This window comes from Stenella coeruleoalba, assembly GCF_951394435.1.
Source record: "Stenella coeruleoalba genome assembly, chromosome: 6".
Lineage (NCBI taxonomy): Eukaryota > Metazoa > Chordata > Mammalia > Artiodactyla > Delphinidae > Stenella > Stenella coeruleoalba.
The window spans coordinates 2,699,905-2,718,448 of NC_137151.1; the positions used below are offsets into that span (position 1 = coordinate 2,699,905).

Below are 18,544 nucleotides of genomic sequence, written 5' to 3' on the forward strand. Positions count from 1 at the left end.
GCATTTGGCACCTGAGGACATGAACTCTGGCAGATAGGAATTTGTTGGTGAGCGGTTCAGACTTGATCATAGGTTTTGAGAAAATCTTGATATAATTTCTGGTCTTTTTGGATGTAATTTAAGCAATATACTTAAGGTTTTATCAACTGTCTAAAAAGGCTTTGAGAGGTATAGATGTGACCTTAGTTGTTTTGTTTGTAAATCATCTTAATGTTACGTTAATTAGTTTAAATTATTATATCTACTTTAAGTAATATTTTCACTTTGTGGAATGTTTCCCTTTTAACTGAATAATAAAACGTAAAGAACTTTCCAGGGCCACTGTTCAAAGTGTTTTTCCCAATGTAATTATGACTCCTATTAGTGTTATCATAGTGCTATCTAGTATAATGGTAACTTTACTTTCAGGCTTCCTGCTTAAGCTGTTACTCTGTTCAGAAAAAAACTAGCTTATACTTTGAATGTTTAACCATGAACTTTGCAATTGTCTAACAGAGGTTATAAAAATGTTTAGTTGTACTAAGGGTACTATACTGTAAGGGTAACAAAACAGGGATAGACCTTCATAGGCCAAAGGAAAAATACCAGGCTATAATATATTTAGATAAGTTTACTTAATATTTCTTAATGTTAGTTATTTACTAGAACATAATGCACCTTACACATTTCTTTATGTTTCAGATGCAGAAAGAAAAAGTCTGTATACCCTGTTTCTGGAGTCTGTGCAGTCTCGTCTTCGACACGGAGAAGACTCCACTGCACAGGCCCTCACTGAGCAGCAGGCCACCAGAGAGACCCTCATTAAGATGCAGTCCATTGCCGAGAGGCATCTTGAACTGGATGATGTTCATGATCCGCTGCTGGCGATTAATTTTGCAAGGTGATACGCACCTGCAGGATTTTCAATGATTGAAATGGCAGAATCTGTGCTGCAATATTTAGTAACTGTTTATCTCTGCCAGGTAGGGCTTTCCAGCCTTAAAAATAGAAACCTTTGTAGCCTCTCCTTTCTAATGAATGAAATACAAGAATATATTGCATTCACTTATTTCAGATACATAACTTAGCCTCTTTATTATTTGTGAAAGTCCACCGATTATCATGAGCCCTAGGCCCATTGGCAGCGCTGTCACTCATACAGAAGACGCTCATGGAAGTTAGGGGTCCTGGGACATGTTGAGTCAGACCCTCCCGATGTATCTTGGCCCTTAGGGGCTTTTAGATAATTGCCCCAATGAAATAAATTATTAATACCCACACAATACCCTGTTTATTGTCTAATGGCCGTCATTCACTACTTTCAACCCTAAGGGCTAGAAAGACCTACTCAGTACTTGATCTTTTAGGCAGAAGCAACTCTGTGAAGGTCTGCTTCACACAAAGAATACTTTGAGGAAAAAGATTTTTATTTCTGTAATAGTTGGTAATTTTACGACTAAAGGTAAATATGGGACTCCAGAGTTTTGATTTAAGAGAATTCTGTTGAGATGAATGAATAAAGAACATGTGGTGTATATGTATACAGTGGAATACTACTCAGTCATTAAAAAGAATGAAATTCTGCCATTTGCAGCAATATGGATGGACTTAGAGGGTATTATGCTTAGTGAAGTAAGTCAGATGGAGAAAAACAAATAATGTATGATATCACTTATATGGGAAATCTAAAAAATACAGGGCTTCCCTGGTGGGTCAGTGGTTAAGAATCCGCCTGCCAGTGCAGGGGACACGGGTTCAATCCCTGGTCCAGGAAGATCCCACATGCTGCGGAGCAGCTAAGCCCATGAGCCACAACTACTGAGCACGTGTGCCACAGCTTCTGAAGCCCACGTGCCTAGAGCCCACGCTCCGCAACAAGAGAAGCCACCGCAATGAGAAGCCTGTGCACCGCAATGAAGAGTAGCACCTGCTTGCCACAACTAGAGAAAGCCCACGCGCAGCAACGAAGACCCAACGCAGCCAAAAAATAAATTTTAAAAATAAAAAATACAAGAAACTGGTGAATATGACAAAAAAGAAACAGACTGACAGATACGAAGAACAAAATATTGGTTTACCAGTAGGGAGAGAGAAGGGGGAGGGGCGAGATAGGGGTGAGGAATTAAGAGATAACAAATTACTATGTATAAAATAAATAAGCTACAAGGATATATTGTACAGCACAGGGAATATGCCAATATTTTATAATAACTATATAACCTTTAAAAATTGTGAATCACTATGTTGTACACCTGAAACTTATATAATATTGTAAATCAGCTGTACCTCCATTAAAAGACAAAAAAAGAATTGATGTCTTTTTTTAAAAAGAATTCTGTTGACAGCAACTCTTACAAAGAAGACTCATATTTTTATATTAAAGGTTGTATTTGGAACAGAGTGACTTTCACGAGAAGTTTGCTGGTGGAGACATATGTGTGGATAGATCATCAGAATCTGTGACTTGCCAGACTTTTGAATTAACGCTGAGATCTTGCCTCTATCCTCATATTGACAAACAGTATCTAGATTGCTGTGGAAACCTCATGCGAACTCTAAAAAAAGATTACAGGTATGAGGAGTGGTTTCATTTGGGAGGTAGTTGGTAGTTTATTGTACTTTAAGAATAGCTGAAGTTATTTTTAAACCTAGATTTCAAGCTAATTTTTATTAGAGTAGGGAATGGTTAGGCAATAAACAATTTTCTTTTGAGAAGATCAGTAGACCATCAGTGTTTTCCTAACTTTATTGTGAAATTTGTTTCTGAGAATTTATCCCAAATGAAATACAGAAAAAGCTTGTTACACAAAAATGCTTGTCACGAAGTTTGCTATCAGAGAAAAAACATGAAATTACTTAGTAATGGATGACTAGTTCTTTAAATTGCGGCATATCCATAAATATGCACATCCATATTAAAATATGGCGTATTCATTTCCATGTATGAACTTCTAAAGTTCATACAAATTATGTTTATACAGAGTTTTAAATAATGTAAAGTTTCTTAAATCTTAAAAAATAGAATATATATTATAGTAGGAACTATTTTTTTAATGCATGGAAAAAAGACTGGGAAGAAATACCCTAAATATTAACAGTGGAAATTCATCATGAATAGATTTGGATTAACTTTTTTTATTACACTTTTGTGACTTTGCCAAATTTTCTTCAATGTTATAGAAAAATAACTTCTTTCTGATTATTAAAAGTAAACCATATGCTGTTTTTATTATTTTTGAAAATCTTTACGATGTATTAGTATTTCTAATTTTAGTAAATGTACAGTGTAAACGCGTTTCACTAAAAATGATACCTGATCCTGATCTAGAATCCTATCTTATGAGCCTAAGATTTTTCTGTCACTTATTTTCTCTTCATTCAGGTTGGTTGAGTACTTACAGGCCATGAGGAATTTCTTCTTAATGGAAGGGGGGGATACCATGTATGACTTCTACACGTCAATTTTTGATAAAATAAGAGAAAAGGAAACCTGGCAGAATGTGTCTTTTCTTAATGTCCAGCTTCAAGAAGCAGTAGGACAGCGTTATCCTGAAGACAGTTCACGGTAAAATATGGGAGGACCTTTTATTTTAAAAATTATAAGATAATCCATGTGTCACGAACTCTTCTCTTTTATATGTTATCTTATTTAATCCTCACACCAACCCCTATGAGTTTTACTAATGTTATTTTACACATTAGAAAACTGAGGCAGGGACTCCCTGGTGATCCAGTGGGTAAGACTCCAGGCTCCCAGTTCAGGGAGCCCAGGTTCGATCCCTGGTCAGGGAACTAGATCCCACATACCGCAACTAATAGTTCATATGCCGTAACGAAAAAGATCCCTCATGCCACAGCAAAGGTCCCACGTGCTACGACTAAGACCTGACACAGCCAAATAAATAAATATTTTGAGAAAAAAGAAAAGCTGAGACAGCAGCGACTTGCCCACTGAATGAGAGGAGATGTGAGATGGCACCGTGTGGTCTCTCAGGGTCTGATGGCCTTGCTCACATGGCTGGAGTCCATACTGGCCGCCTTCCTGACCCACCCTTGCCCTCCAGCCGGCTGCACCAGCCTTCATTGTGATGTCACAGGCGGTGTTCTGAGAGAGTGAGAGCAGAGCCCTTGGCACTGGCCAAGGCCTGAGCTGCAGGCCTCACCACAGACCCTTACTTCCACCACAGACCAAGTCAGAGGCCAGCCCAGTTAGAGGGGAAATAGATTCCACCACTTTTCACAGACAGCGTTGCCTGTTTTCAAGCTGTTTGTTGTACTGGTTTATCCCCGGCTCGGGAACTCGCCTTCCCTCCTCCCTGTCAGTCGGCCTGCTGAGCACCTGGGCCAGGTCTGTGGGTTGATGCCATTAAATCTTTGTATAACAGAGGCTCATTTTCCACCCTGCTTGTTCGTCCTTTTTCCTGTTCCGTGTCCTTGCTTGGCTACCTTTCTTGGCTCCCTCAGTGGCCCTTGAAAAGTAATAATGATAATAATTAACATTTATTACATGCCACTTAGGACATTATTTTCCTCACAGCCATGCCAGGTTATTGACCGTCTACTACTTAGTAGTAGATAAAATAATTCCTTTTATTTATGTCATGTGTTACCTTTGATGATTCCATAGAAGTAGAATTTTCATCAATTATATGATTAGTAAAAGCAGGGTAACCGCTAGATTCTTTTCATAGTAAGGAATTAGTGCCTAGTAATCCCCAGGGGGGGCCAGGGAAGGCTAAAGTTATATTTTTCACTATCAATAGAAACTCATGAATTTTGTTATTTTTAGTATGTTTCAATCTATTACAGTTATTCTTTTTTTCTTGCTCAGACTGTCCCATCTTTACCCAGACGGAACTCCTTCACTTGACTCTAGTAATCTTGGAGAGCATCTTTGCTTTCAGGACTGGATGTCTGGACTCATCTTGTGCACTTCCTGCCCCAGGCTCTGCACCTCTTCCAGGATCACTGGTCCTGTCTGTTCTGTGGCTTTAAAAGCCCTTGGTCTGTGTCCCAGAGTGTTCGTCTATACTGGATTATCAGTACTTCTGGGCTCACTCAGTGGATGGAGCTAGGAAATATGTAGAAAGAGGAAGATGAATCATAAGCTCATATTGATATTTCCAGTATGTATTAAAGATTATAGGATTTCACTTTTTTGATTTTCTTTTGTATCTTCCCTTGAGTGCTTACTAACTCATGAACATAAATATTTATTATATTTATTCTATAATAAATCATAATAGTTCCAAAGTAACAATAACAGCAACAAGCCCACTGAGAGTTTAAAACATGCTTGTGACTATATTCTCTTCCTTTACTTTCAAGTCATCAGAATCCTGTATTTCAGGGTCACCTGGAACAATTCTCAATGTGATTATACCACAAATATAGGGCTGGGTTCATTTGTTTTATTTTCTACTTTTAGGAATCACTTCATTTTTATTTTTCTTGATTCCATTTTGTTTTTTAATTGTATAAAACAGCTATATATTTCTTAAGTTAAAATCATTGATACAAAATTACTTTTAGGGAGCTCTGGCTTCTGTTCCTATTCCTGTCCATTTTCTCCCTTTCCTCATAACCTTTTTTATTAGATTTTATTTTATCCTTCCAGTGTTTATTTTTTGGAACCAAAACCGTATGTGTACATATTCCTTTTTCTCCTCACATGTTACAGAAAAGGAAGCACACAGTGTGCACTCTGTAACACCTGCTTAACTTTTCTTTAGTAGGTAATACATCCCAGACCCACTGCATTGCAGGCTAGAGAGCTTGTCCTCACTACTTTACAGCTGATTGTGTTCATTCAACCAGGTGTCCTGTTGGTGGACACGTGGATTCTGTTCTTCTGCGATGTATGTATGCAGTGACTGGTCTTGTGCATTTCACTTCTTATTTTTGCCTGTGTAACTTTGGAGTATTTTTCTAGAATGGGATTGCCAGGTAAAAGGGTAAACACCTGTGTACTCTGCTAGCTGTTACCAAATTCCTCTTCATAAAGGCCGTATTTTTTCTAATTCCCACCAGCAATGAGGCTTTCTCCACAGCCTCACCAACAGAGTATGTTGTCAGACTTTCGGATTTCTGCCAGTCTGATGATGAAAAATGATGTCTCAGTGTAGTTTTAATTTACATTTTTCCATGTGAGCATAGTTATCTTTTCATACGCTTATTTTTGCATTTGTTTAAAAGTGAACTCTCCATATCTTTTGCCACTATTTCTGTCAGTATCAAGTTGTTGGTCTTCATCCTCTCCATTTTTAGAAGCTCTTTTTTTCTTTTGGCTGTGCCACGTGGCTTGTGGGATCTTAGTTCCCCAACCAGGGGTCAAACCCACGCCCCCTGCAGTGGAAGTGCGGAGTCCTGACCACTGGACTGCCAGGAAGTTCCCTAGAAGCTCTTTTTATAGGTTTCCCAGTTTGGCATTTGTCTTTTTGTTCTGCTTATGGTATAACAATTTCTTGTTTTGTCATGAAGATAGTTTTTAGTTTTATAATGTATCTTTTTTATTACTTCTGAATTTTAAGTGATAGTTAAGAAAGTTTTACTGTATCCAAGTGTATAAAGAAATTCACCCATGTTTTCTTTTAATGCTTGAATGGATTTTTTTACATTTAGGTGTTGATCCATTTGGAATTTATTCAGCTAAAAAACATGAGAAATAGATCCAGTTTTATCTTTTTTCCAAATGACTGGTTGGTTGCCATCACTTATTTCTTTAAAAAATAATCCACCTTTCCCCATTTATTTGATACCCCTTTATCATTAAATTTTCATATGCACTTGAGTTATATGCATTGGGTCTCTCTCTGAATTTTCCATCCTATTTCACTGTTCTGTTTATTCACATGCCAATAGCTTTCTGTTTTATTAATAGGGTTTTCCTGGCTATTCTTGCTTATTTATTTTAAAAAATGTACTTTATTTATCATCTTGTCTAGCTCCATCCACCAAAACAAAAACAAAAACATAAACATTCGTGGTATTTTTATTGAGATTCCCACTCATAGATTAACTCAGGACAAATGGGCCACCCCATTGGGACCCCTTCTCCTATGGCTTCCATGTGTTCTAGGTGCCTGTCTGTGCCCTCAGGCTCCCTGAGTCTGCACCCAGAGGTCTCCTTCCTGGTTCCAAGCTCCCCTGCCCTGCCCATACCCCTCCCTTGTCACTGGTGCTCCTTCTGCATCCTCCCTGTGAGCCCCTTGCCCTCCGCCCACCCTTAGCATAGCTTCTCGCTCTCCTGCCTGGGGCACCTTCGTTCCATGTCGATGGCTTCAGCGACCGCTAGTGACCTGCAGGTCAGTACCTTTAGCCCAGGTGTCTGCACAACCAGTGCCTCATGACTTTCCTCAGATGCCATGTGTCCAAAACTGAGCTTCATCGTTTTCTCAGCCCTTTGTTTCTTCTGGATGGGACCACTGTTCATCCCAGTGCCCAGTGTAGCTCACCTTAGATTCCTTCCTCTCTGCCGGCCCCCACATACCCTGGTCCCTCGGTTCTGCCTCCTGGATGACATTCCCCATGCCCTTTAGCGCTCACTGGAGAGCACCTCCCTGCAGCCTGCTAACCAGCTGTCTCGGCATCTCTCCCTTCCACTTGGCCCTCCAGGGCCACACGGGACACTAGCCGCCCCACCCCCACGCATGCTTGGGCTGCTTGGCGCCTTGGAGCAGATGGGCCGAGCTTCTCCTGAGAGAGAGAGCTTTTCACTGTCGGGCTCCCCACCTCGCTTCTTGTGCACACAGAGACAGACACATCACCTTCTCTCTCCACCATACTTCCCACTTCAGGGATTTGGGACATTTCTGTTTTCCCCGAGAGCTGTACTCTCTCCCCCAGGAGCCTTCACGTGTCTGCACCCTCCAGTTACCTGAGTTAGCTGCTCTCCCATGGGCATGGCCAGCAGTTGTCTGCACTCCTGCAAAGCTCTGCCCCCCTGGCTTGGTGACTGGAGGGTGACTGCACGTGTTGTATGCTCTGGGCTATAAGCCCCTGGAGGGGGGCAGGGATTGGCTTTTTATCACCTGCTTAGTGCAGCACTTGACAAGGTATTCAGTAGCTGCCTACTAAGTACTTGGTAGATGCACGTGTAACAGACTTACAAGCTAAAAAAATTCTGACTAGTCTGTGACATGGAATGAATTGGCTAAACTCGTAAATCACACACCGGCCCTTACATCTCTGGTTGTAAGGCTAACTCCTGCCTTGGCCTTCAAGTTAACCTTCCGTGGGCTGCATCCAGGCATCGTCACAGGTGCCTCTGTATCCTGGGAGAGTCACGTCCTTTCTCAGCACAGTGACAGAACTGCTCTGAGGAGTGAAGGAAATAAGTGCCTGGCTCAGGAACATTTCCATGCCCTATGGTAGCTGCATTCTATTGAGAGTCACGCTCAGACTAGTTGGGCAGGAGTGGATGAAGCCATGTGTGACCCTTTGCTTTAGAAGCAGACCCCATTCTTTGTTTGTTTGTTTGTTTTTTTAACATCTTTATTGGAGTATAATTGCTTTACAATGGTGTGTTAGTTTCTGCCCCATAACAAAGCGAATCAGCCATACACATACATATGTCCCCATATCTCTTCCCTCCTACACCTCCCTCCCTCCCACCCTCCCTATCTCACCCCTCCAGGCGGTCACAAAGCACTGAGCTGATCTCCCTGTGCTCTGCGGCTGCCTCCCACCAGCTATTGGTTTCACACTTGGTAGTGTATATATGTACATGCCACTCTCTCACTTTCAGACCCCATTCTTGCCCACACACTTGCGTATGCCTGCTCTCCAGGGCGAGAACAGCCTCTCCCGCCACCAGACACACACACACACACTCCCTCTCCCTCTCTCTCCCTCTCTCTCTCTGTCTCTCTGTCTCTTCCCACCCTCTCTCCTGCCACCCCCAACAGAGTGTCCGTCTCCTGAGCCCTGAACTCTACCAGGACTAGGCACCTGCCAAATACAGTTAACCTTCCCTGACTTTGTCTTTTTTCCTAAGTAATTTACTATAAGTATCTTCTTTTTTATAGCTAAACCCATTATTTAAAAATGTTGCCCCCTTCTTTATTTCTAAAACCTGATTTCTATTCTGGAATATATGCTTAGAAAAATATGGAATATCTGCATTCCTTTTATGAAATGTCTTTTTGGAATATATAAATTAAATAACTCAAAGTGCTAAATAACTAAAACTTATATTTCTTTATCTAGTCTATCTATATCTTTTGAAAATGTTGACACCGCTAAGAAGAAACTCCCTGTTCATATCTTAGATGGTCTGACCCTGAGCTATAAGGTATGTACTGATACTCTAAGAACATTTTCTATTAAAATTAAGGCATACAAGGGACTTCCCTGGCGGTCCAGTGGTTAAGACTCCACACTTCCAATGTAGGGGGCGCGGGTTCGATCCCTGGTCGGGGAACTAAGATCCCACGTACTGTGCAGCACAGCCAAAAAAAAAAAAATTTGAGACATATGAGTAATAGGTTACTTTCTATTCTAATTTTCTGTTTTTGTTTTCATAGGTCCCATGGCCTGTGGACATTGTTATAAGTTTGGAATGTCAGAAAATTTATAATCAGGTGTTTCTTCTCTTATTGCAAATAAAATGGGCAAAATATAGTCTGGATGTTTTACTATTTGGTGGTAAGATTTGTTTTCAACAGATAAATTATAATTTAATTTTAGCACTGAAAAAAAGGTTGGCAGTCTTAGGTCATTTTTTATATATACACAAGTGCCAAAATGATATGTATTTATGGCCATAGCTTTACAGACATCAGAATTAACTTCCCTGAACGAGTACAGTTAATCTGAAATACAATAACTAAATTAGGAATTTAGCCAGAATAAAAATTCTTAGGTTATGTGAAAAAGTTTTAATGACAAGTTAATAGGACTTTGTTTTTATATTTTTGATGACAGTGATAATCAGGGTGATATGGCAGCTTTAACTGCTTCACCTTCCAGATAGGGAGGATGGGGTCCCTGCTGTGCATCCAGCCGAGGGCCCTTTACAGGGCAGACGACCACACCATTGCAAGTCCTGCTCTGTGCAGTGGTGCCGGTGGGGTCTGAGTGGATGCTCTTCCCACCCCCTCTCCTCTTCGTTCCTTTACAGAACTAGCTAGTCCTGCTGAAAAACCACAACTTGAAGGACTCTTAGGTGGACAAGACACAGCTGCTAATTTTGGACCACAGAAGGAGCCAGTAAGACAGCAGATTCATCGTATGTTCCTCTTAAGAGTAAAGCTCATGCACTTTGTGAACAGCTTACACAACTACATCATGACCAGGGTTCGTGTCTGTCCATCCACTCAGTTCTGTCACCGTGTATACATCTGTTCGTGGAGAATTACTTGTAATATATTTATAAATACAAACAAGCACACAGATACTTAATAGACTGTAAATGTGAAGGTAGCACATACTAAAAACTTGATCATAAAATAACATGGCAGCAGGGGGAAGTGTTTTTTAAAACATGCCAGAGCACATGTTTCCAGACACTGTGTCTCTCCTGTCTAGTGACCCCTTGAGATGACACACCCAGAGCGCTTCTTTTGGACTTGCCATCAGAACTTGCCACATAGTCCTTTAAATGTCAGCAGTGGGAACAGGGCTGTCCCTGGAAAATGGCTTCAGTTTTTTGTAATGGAAGCCTAAAAACAAATCTGTCAGGCTAGTACGGGATGTAAGGAGGAAAATGCAGCCAGATTATATACTTTTTTTCTTAAATATAAGAAGTAACTCGTACAGTAAATAAAACTGCTTTTCTTACACATATTAAAACCAGTTCTAGAGGAACTTCTGAAGAGGAGTTCAGATGTTTGAACAGTAGCAGTGTTATTCGAGGACAGTACTCATTGGTATTATAATGGTTGCTAAAAAAGAATTTGTAGTCATTCTGGTAGATAGGTTCTAAGAACCCACTTTTGTTTGGTTGAAGTGAGCCTTTGAAGCCTGTGTTTTATACATGATACACATGGCAGAGGTTCTCTCTTTCCCGTGCACTAGTGGCCTTCAGAGGACCAACCTTAAGCCCTTAATTGTTGAGAGTAAATGGTTAAGTTTTTGTTTAATTTGTTTTTTGTGTTCTACTTGAAGTACAGTTATATTCCTTTTAAAGAAAGACCATTATGTAAGCAGTGGAATTTATTAAAACATATAAATTCAATTTATCTGGTGACGTTTTTTAAAAAAATCAATGCATATCCTATACAGTTCATATACTTGCCCCTCCACACAGGAGCAGTCTGTTAGTCCAGAGTGAGGCATTCCCTCCCTGTGCAAGTGAATGTAGAAGAGGTTGGTAAAAAAAGTTTTGTGTGTGGCACATTAGTTCTCAAAGAAAAAATCTATTGATTAAATTTGTCATCTTTCAAGATTCTTCACAGTACAGGGCTGGAGTTTCAACATCAAGTCGAAGAAGCCAAGGATTTAGATCAATTGATTAAAATTCACTATAGATACTTGTCAACCATCCATGATCGATGTCTGCTGAGAGAAAAGGTATGTGAGGTGTCACCTGTGAACTTGGCCACTGAGGCAGGAATGAAGCCAGCCAAGGGAAGTTGTCTCTCTACTTTGGAATTTTATACTTATTAAGCTTCTGATCTGCAAAATATTTTTTTGACATCTTTATTGGGGTATAATTGCTTTACAATGGTGTGTTAGTTTCTGCTTTATAACAAAGTGAATCAGTTATACATATACATATGTTCCCAGATCTCTTCCCTCTTGTGTCTCCCTCCCTCCCACCCTCCCTATCCCACCCCTCTAGGTGGTCACAAAGCACCGAGCTGATCTCCCTGTGCTATGCGGCTGCTTCCCACTAGCTATCTACCTTACGTTTGGTAGTGTATATATATGTCCATGCCTCTCTCTCGCTTTGTCACAGCTCACCCTTCCCCCTCCCCGTATCTTCAAGTCCGTTCTCTAGTAGGTCTGTGTCTTTATTCCTGTCTTACCCCTAGGTTCTTCATGACATTGCAAAATATTCTTTAAGGAAGGACCAGATCAAATAGGTTACAAATTTGTGCCATATGACTGGAAATTACATATAAGAGAAACAGCTGACAACTTTATTGTGACGGTCTGCACTCAGCACTGTGTTTGGATTCAATACGAAAATTTTATCTGCAGTTATGGAATAATAGTGCTTTGGTCAGGAAATGTGTCCAGCTTGATGTGAATATATTAAGTCATCTTACAGCCATTGGAATAACTTGCCCCATTTCACTGGTGAATTCAAATGGCTGTCCCAGGAAAAGGTAGCTTGCTGGCTCTGTTGGTCAGACTCTGCTGCTGATATACCTGTACTGTGGGTGCAGCAGGCGTGTGGTCCAATTCCAAGTGCATTTTGTTCAGAGCCTAGTACCCTTCCTTATACCTAGAAGGCAATGATTGCACTGAGCTTTTTCTGTGACTCATTTAAATTAGGTGAAAGTGTTGGTGTCAGTGTCCAGACATGGTCACAGAGCCTATGTTCTTCCATGGCTTTCTCTCCAGGTCAGTTTTGTGAAGGAAGCCATCATGAAGGTGTTGAACTTGGCCCTCATGTTTGCAGATGGTTGGCAGGCTGGCCTGGGGGCATGGCAGTAAGTACGCAGCTTGTGGGGCCTCTGTGCTGTCACCATTTCAGTTTCACTTTTAGCTGGCTTCATTCTGGGAGCCTTGTTTTTCTTCTTGGCAACACATCACATACACTTATAATTATGGAAAGAATTGAAGAATTGAATTTGTTCATCTAAACTAGGCAACATCAAGAATTATGCAATTCTTTTCTGAGCGGTAAAACAAGAAAAATCTGAAGTCTTTTGATTAGAACAAGCAAATATCCTTAAATTACATTCCTGTTGTATAGGTTTGCTAAATTTTTGTTAATGGATGCCTTCGAGCATACACAGAAGCGGGCGGGGAACATAACAGACCCTGGGGTCCATCACTCCACTTCAGCAGATGCCAGTGACAATCAGTTCTGTTTTGTGTTTACTGCCCACTCCCACTCCCATTCACTCAATTATTTTCAACCAAATTCTGGACATCATGCTAGATCCTAGTCCAAAATTGTATTTTAGAGAGCTCTAAAAGAATGATTGTATATTTTACTTTTAGGGTGTTTATTATCTACACCTATCACATAGAAAGAGGACCCAGGAGCTCTTTCTTCCTATCCAGAGTACCATCCTCTACTGTTACCTTGAATGTGCAGCTCAATAGTTTGTCCCTGTCTTGTTTATAAAATTAATGTAATCTTGCTATTATTACTTCCTTGAAATATATTTAAAAGAGCAAGTCTGGTTGACTGGGCTGTTGGGATAATAGCTTGTACTTAGTTGTTATTAGTAAGGAGCCGAAAGTTCGTTATAGCACTAATCTAAAATCTTAACGTATGGCTGTGTCAGAATACTCTGAATGGTAGATAAAATTCCTCATTGCAGGGGTGAAAACAGAAGTCTTACTTTATTATTGCTGTCTCAAGTGTGTGCAGCAGACTTCCCCCTCCATGTCACTGTCAGGTGGAGGAGAAGGTAATAACACTGTTGCATATTGTTGGCTAAAATTGAACTGTTTCTTCAACAAGGGGGTGAGGAGGACTTAAGAGGCATATTAACCATCACAGTTTATGGAAATTAACTGATCTTGATTCACATTTAAAGCAGAAAGTGAAAAATTTTTAAAGCAAGGTGAAATTTTTAAGCAAATGGTATGGTGGCTATGATTTCAAAGGAGTATTTATCTTTAGTGTGTACACACTGAAATATTTATGACTGAAATGCTATAATGTCTCAACTTTGCTTCTAAAGATATGGGGCTAAGGGTATAATTGGGACTGCCTGCAGCGGGGTGACTACTGAAGCTGGGTATGGGTGTTTGCTATTTCCCATAATAACAGTTTTCTAGTAAGTTTAAAATGTAAGGTTTTATATCTTTAATGTGCTGTTTATTTGAAAGAAGGTGTGCTTGTGAAAAGTAAAAGTATAGAACTGTACAATAGAAAAGGGAATATCCTCAGTTATCCTCACTCTAGAACTCACTACCATCCTGAAGCAGCAGTTTTGTATCCTAATGACACTTTCCTTCAGACTCTTTGAAAGTTTGGCAGGAAATTTTATATTTTATTTTAGAATCTTTAGAGTTAGGATTCTACATAATTAAACTGAAGCACATTTGAAATTACTCCAAAGGTATTTTATAGCCATTTACCTAAATTGAAATTTACTTTCTTTCCTAGAATGGAATCTATAGAGAAAATGGAGTCTGATTTTAAAAACTGCCATATGTTTCTTGTAACCGTTTTAAACAAAGCTGTCTGTAGAGGATCCTTTCCCCATCGTGAGTATTATGTTAAAATATTACTGCTTTTATATTTTCTGGTAACTAAGTCTACCTGTTATTGTTTTGGTACTGATCTCATGAAAAATTAGAATTTTTCACCACTTTGAACCTGGAAAGTCCCTCAGCAGTTGAATTGTTTTTCCCAAATTACAGTGGGGTGAGTGAATCAGTTGTAAAACATTGAGACTGAAGATTTTGCTTTCTAGTATATCATGTGTTACACCAATGGATTTCTAAAACCATTGTTAATTAAAGCAGATGGCAGAATAGGTTTCAGTACACTTCACTGTCATGTGTAGCCTTTGTAACTATTCCTTTTCAAAAGATAGGGTTTGCGGGGGTGGGGGGGTGTTTGTTTTTTGTTTTTTTAGCAATTTTAAAATTCCCAAGCCTGCCTCTTACACAAGGAAATGCAGGCCTGACAGTTCAGTACACAGACAGTGTGTGAAGCAGACAGAGGTCTCTGGGGTGAGTCATGGAGAGAAGACAGTCATTTAATCTACAGACACAAAGGACTAAGTAGTATTTCTTGCAGAGCTTTTTTGGGAAAAGTATGCAGGACTAATTTGTTCCCTATTTCTGTATGTTCAAATTGTGATATGCTCATTAAAAGTAGCTGAACATTTTTTAAAATACTGTTAGAGTAACGAGTGAACATAGAATAAACAAACAAAAACATATCATCAGAAAGTTGTGAATGCAAAGAAATCTAAATAAATTCTGGGATGAGATGAGCCCTTCAGTGCTGACCTGCTGCACCCACAGTTCAGGTAGGCGGGGCAGTGACCGGCCAGAGGCACATAATCTTTGCCAGGATAGAGAAACTCGTTGTTGGTGTGGCAGACTGGAATCCTAGAGGAGCGCACGCAGAGCCAGTCCTCCTGACCCCCAGCCCTCCCCGAATGCTCTGCGTAAGTGGTGAAGAAGCTGGGGGCTGGCCAGGCAGGAAAACAGAGAAAGTTCTGATCTCACAGTGCTTACTTAGAGCCCTATATTCCTGTGTCGTGTGACTTCTACAACGAAGAGGCATTTGTTTATTACGCAAGTATTTAAAAACAAATTACTGTTGTAAGCCCCTACTGCCACCTCTCAGCCTCCCCCATTTTTACACCTGGCCAAAAAAAAAAAAACCATACTGTGTTAGAAATGTGTTAGAGGAAACATTGATACATTTGTCCATTTTTGCACTGGGTGACTGGTAGGCAAGGAGATTCCACTCATAGCTCAGAACATGGCGTTTTGTTATGAATTGAGGCCAGATTTTATGACATTTTGAAAAATGTGATTTGCTCAGTGTAATGCCCAGATTTTTTTTGTTTTCAAAACTAAAATGATCTGAAATAGAAATAAATCATACTTTCTCAATTGTATTTAATAAATGATTATCATCTTTATTGTATGTTAGAAGTAATGAGTATTTTAATTAAAAATAGAAAGTGTCTCTAAATACTTTTCAAGACATTTATTAGAGCCTATTTAGCCATTTTCAAACATTTAAACCTATTTTATTAACCGATTTTTATTCTTCCCACAGTGGAATCTCTAGCACTGTCACTCATGGCTGGCATGGAGCAAATATCTTCAGTGTAGTAAATGCCTCAGATTTCATCTTCATACATGTACATTTCCGCCACATGCAGCTGCGAAACGGGAGTCTATTTTGGTTTGTTTTTAAAACTGTTCTCTACTGTCTAGACAAGTGGGTTTTATGTGTTTTCTCTGGAGATTATTGGTTAGTATATTGGGTTATGCATATAAAACTGTATCAATAATGCAGAATGTGTATAGGCTGTTTACACTTATATTTCCTACTATAAGCTATAGATTTATGGTATTGATACCTTTAAATATAAAATAATTGTTTTTGAAAATGTAATTATTAATATTAAAAATAAATTAAAGCACTTTATTCCCCTTTTGCTTAGTCACAGAAGTTTTGTTTTTTTTTTTGTATGCCTGGGAAGTTCCAAAATGGAAAATAGCTTCCACCAATGTCAATAAATGTAAAAGCCCGCTGTTGATACATCCTACTGTATGGCTTTTGTGAGCTAACCACAATTAATTAAAACTATATTTACTGTTCAGTTTTCCTACATTTTCTTTATATACTTCTTGGCATGTCTCTAGCATTTATGACTCAGCCTATATTTACTACTTATTTTTTTAAAAACAACTAGTGAAGTCCACATAGCCTCAGAGCTGAGCACCAGGGGCCTCTGCCCAGTCTCAGTCATTTTACAGCATCAGCATTTCCTGCATGCAGATGGCAAAGTCGGCTAATAAGCCCTCCTGGGAATGAGCCCAGGTCTCAGGCTTTACTTTGAAGTCTTGGAGGAAGTTCACTGAGGAGGCCTTCAAATGCCAGGGATGAATAGTTACTTCCAGGTCTCAAGAAAACACTGCAGTATAACCTAACAGCTATAAGATATGAGAAGTATTTCTTGATCTGGTGCTTTAAGTCAGAACCCTGTAGAAACTGATGGAAGCATAGGCTCGCATAAAGCAGTCATGATGGAGTCAAGGTTCGAACAATGATGGCCTGGCTCTTTTGGTAAAGTTCTTTATGCATAGCAAAAATCATCACATCAAACATACCAAAACATAATTCTTTCATAAACTGAATTATGTTTATTATCAGTGTTTCTAAACCTGGGATAGAAGATACATTTATTTATAGGATATTTAGGAAAGTAAATATTTTCATTTTAAAAAATGAGTATTTGGAATTTGTTGTTATCTTAGACTGATTTTATACTGTATTTGTTCTTTTCTCATGACTTTAAGAGTTTCCAAGGGAAGATTAGCAAAGTTTAAATTGGGGGAAGAATAGACTTCACAAAGTGTCACCAGTTGGTTTCTTTGGGAAGGAGCCTCCAAGATGCAGAGTGCCCAGTGGGAGGAAGGGAAAGGGCGATGAACTGGCTGGAGAGAAAAGCCAGCCCTGCAGGGCTGAGACAATAGGCTTCTATCCCCCATCTTCATCAGTCCTTGGTTGTGAGTCCCTAGGGCAAGCATGACCTCTCCAGCTGAGGCCACCCCAGGAGCAGCGACACTGCAGCTGTGTGCTGGCAGTGCACCAGCACATCAGCTACACTCATCAGGTGATTCTTGAGTCATCTAAATAAAGGACTTTTACACTAACTCTAAGTAAGAACTGCTCCTTAACTAGTTTGTGTAGGAAAGTTAATGCTGCGATGTACATTAAATCGCCTTCTCCTCTGTGTGGAATAGATGGGATCTCTTTTACTTAATTTTTCTTCTGGTTCTGTTTGGACCTTTAATCTTATGGTTTTCCAGTTGGGCATGTTAGGAGCTTGGAAGTCATCATTCCCATCCTTGGAACAAGAAAAAAACTAAACAAAATGGAGATCAAGGGCTTCCCTGGTGGCGCAGTGGTTGAGAGTCCGCCTGCCGATGCAGGGGACACGGGTTCGTGCCCTGGGCCGGGAGGAGCCCACATGCCGCGGAGCGGCTGGGCCCGTGGGCCGTGGCCGCTGGGCCTGCGTGTCCGGAGCCTGTGCTCCTCAACGGGAGAGGCCACAACAGTGAGAGGCCCACGTACCGCAAAAAAAAAAATAAATGAAATTTAAGAAAGGTCCTCTCCACTCCAAGATTTTATAAAATTTCACATTATTTCCCTTAGGAACTTTTAAGTTTTCATTTTTATATTTAACTGTTTGTTCCATCTAGAATTTATCTTGATGTAAAATATAATGTGTAAGATCAACTTGGGAATGATTTCCCATGTGAACGGATCCAGGAAAGCCTCCTTGAGAGGTGACATTTGAAAGTCATGTCTTATCAGTCATGTAAAAGGTGGGGATGGGAAGAATGAGCCTGGGGTGTCCATGACAAAGCAAGACCTGTGTGGCTAGTGCACAGAGAGCAAGGGGCATGTCAGGAGACAGGCTTGGAGAGGTAGTTGGGTGGAGAGGGGAGTCCAGGAGGAACCCCTGTGGACAGGAGCTGGTGCCACTGACAGGGCTAAAACTGTGTGTGCTACTCTACTCGGCAGTGGCCTTCCAATTGGAGTTTTTGTACCCTGGGGTACATGAAGACTCTCCAGGTATTTTATGGGCATGAAAAATTTAAGGGAATCTACCAATCCTAGAATTAGGATTCAGAAGTGACATGGTTGGCCTGGGCTAACACCTATGAAATTTAAAAATGAAGTCAGACATTTTCTGATAGGAAGTAATCTGACTTAGCTCATTACTTCAGTCAG

The 18,544-nt window shown here is 40.1% G+C and overlaps 1 protein-coding gene across 3 annotated transcripts in view; it reads left to right on the forward strand.

Annotated features, from left to right (window-relative positions):
* The window catches only part of TUBGCP5 (tubulin gamma complex component 5), a 57,646-nt gene extending 41,243 nt beyond the window's left edge, over positions 1-16,403 (forward strand). For all 3 annotated transcript variants that reach the window (XM_079924838.1, XM_079924839.1, XM_079924840.1), the window contains 10 exons: positions 682-880; positions 2,363-2,551; positions 3,362-3,544; positions 9,187-9,271; positions 9,504-9,624; positions 10,100-10,275; positions 11,365-11,490; positions 12,490-12,578; positions 14,216-14,316; positions 15,854-16,403. In XM_079924838.1, coding sequence (XP_079780964.1) covers positions 682-880; positions 2,363-2,551; positions 3,362-3,544; positions 9,187-9,271; positions 9,504-9,624; positions 10,100-10,275; positions 11,365-11,490; positions 12,490-12,578; positions 14,216-14,316; positions 15,854-15,909 — 1,325 coding nt within the window. In that variant the 3' untranslated portion in view covers positions 15,910-16,403. The remainder of the gene's footprint in view (positions 1-681; positions 881-2,362; positions 2,552-3,361; positions 3,545-9,186; positions 9,272-9,503; positions 9,625-10,099; positions 10,276-11,364; positions 11,491-12,489; positions 12,579-14,215; positions 14,317-15,853) is intronic.
* The last annotated feature ends 2,141 nt before the right edge of the window (positions 16,404-18,544 follow it).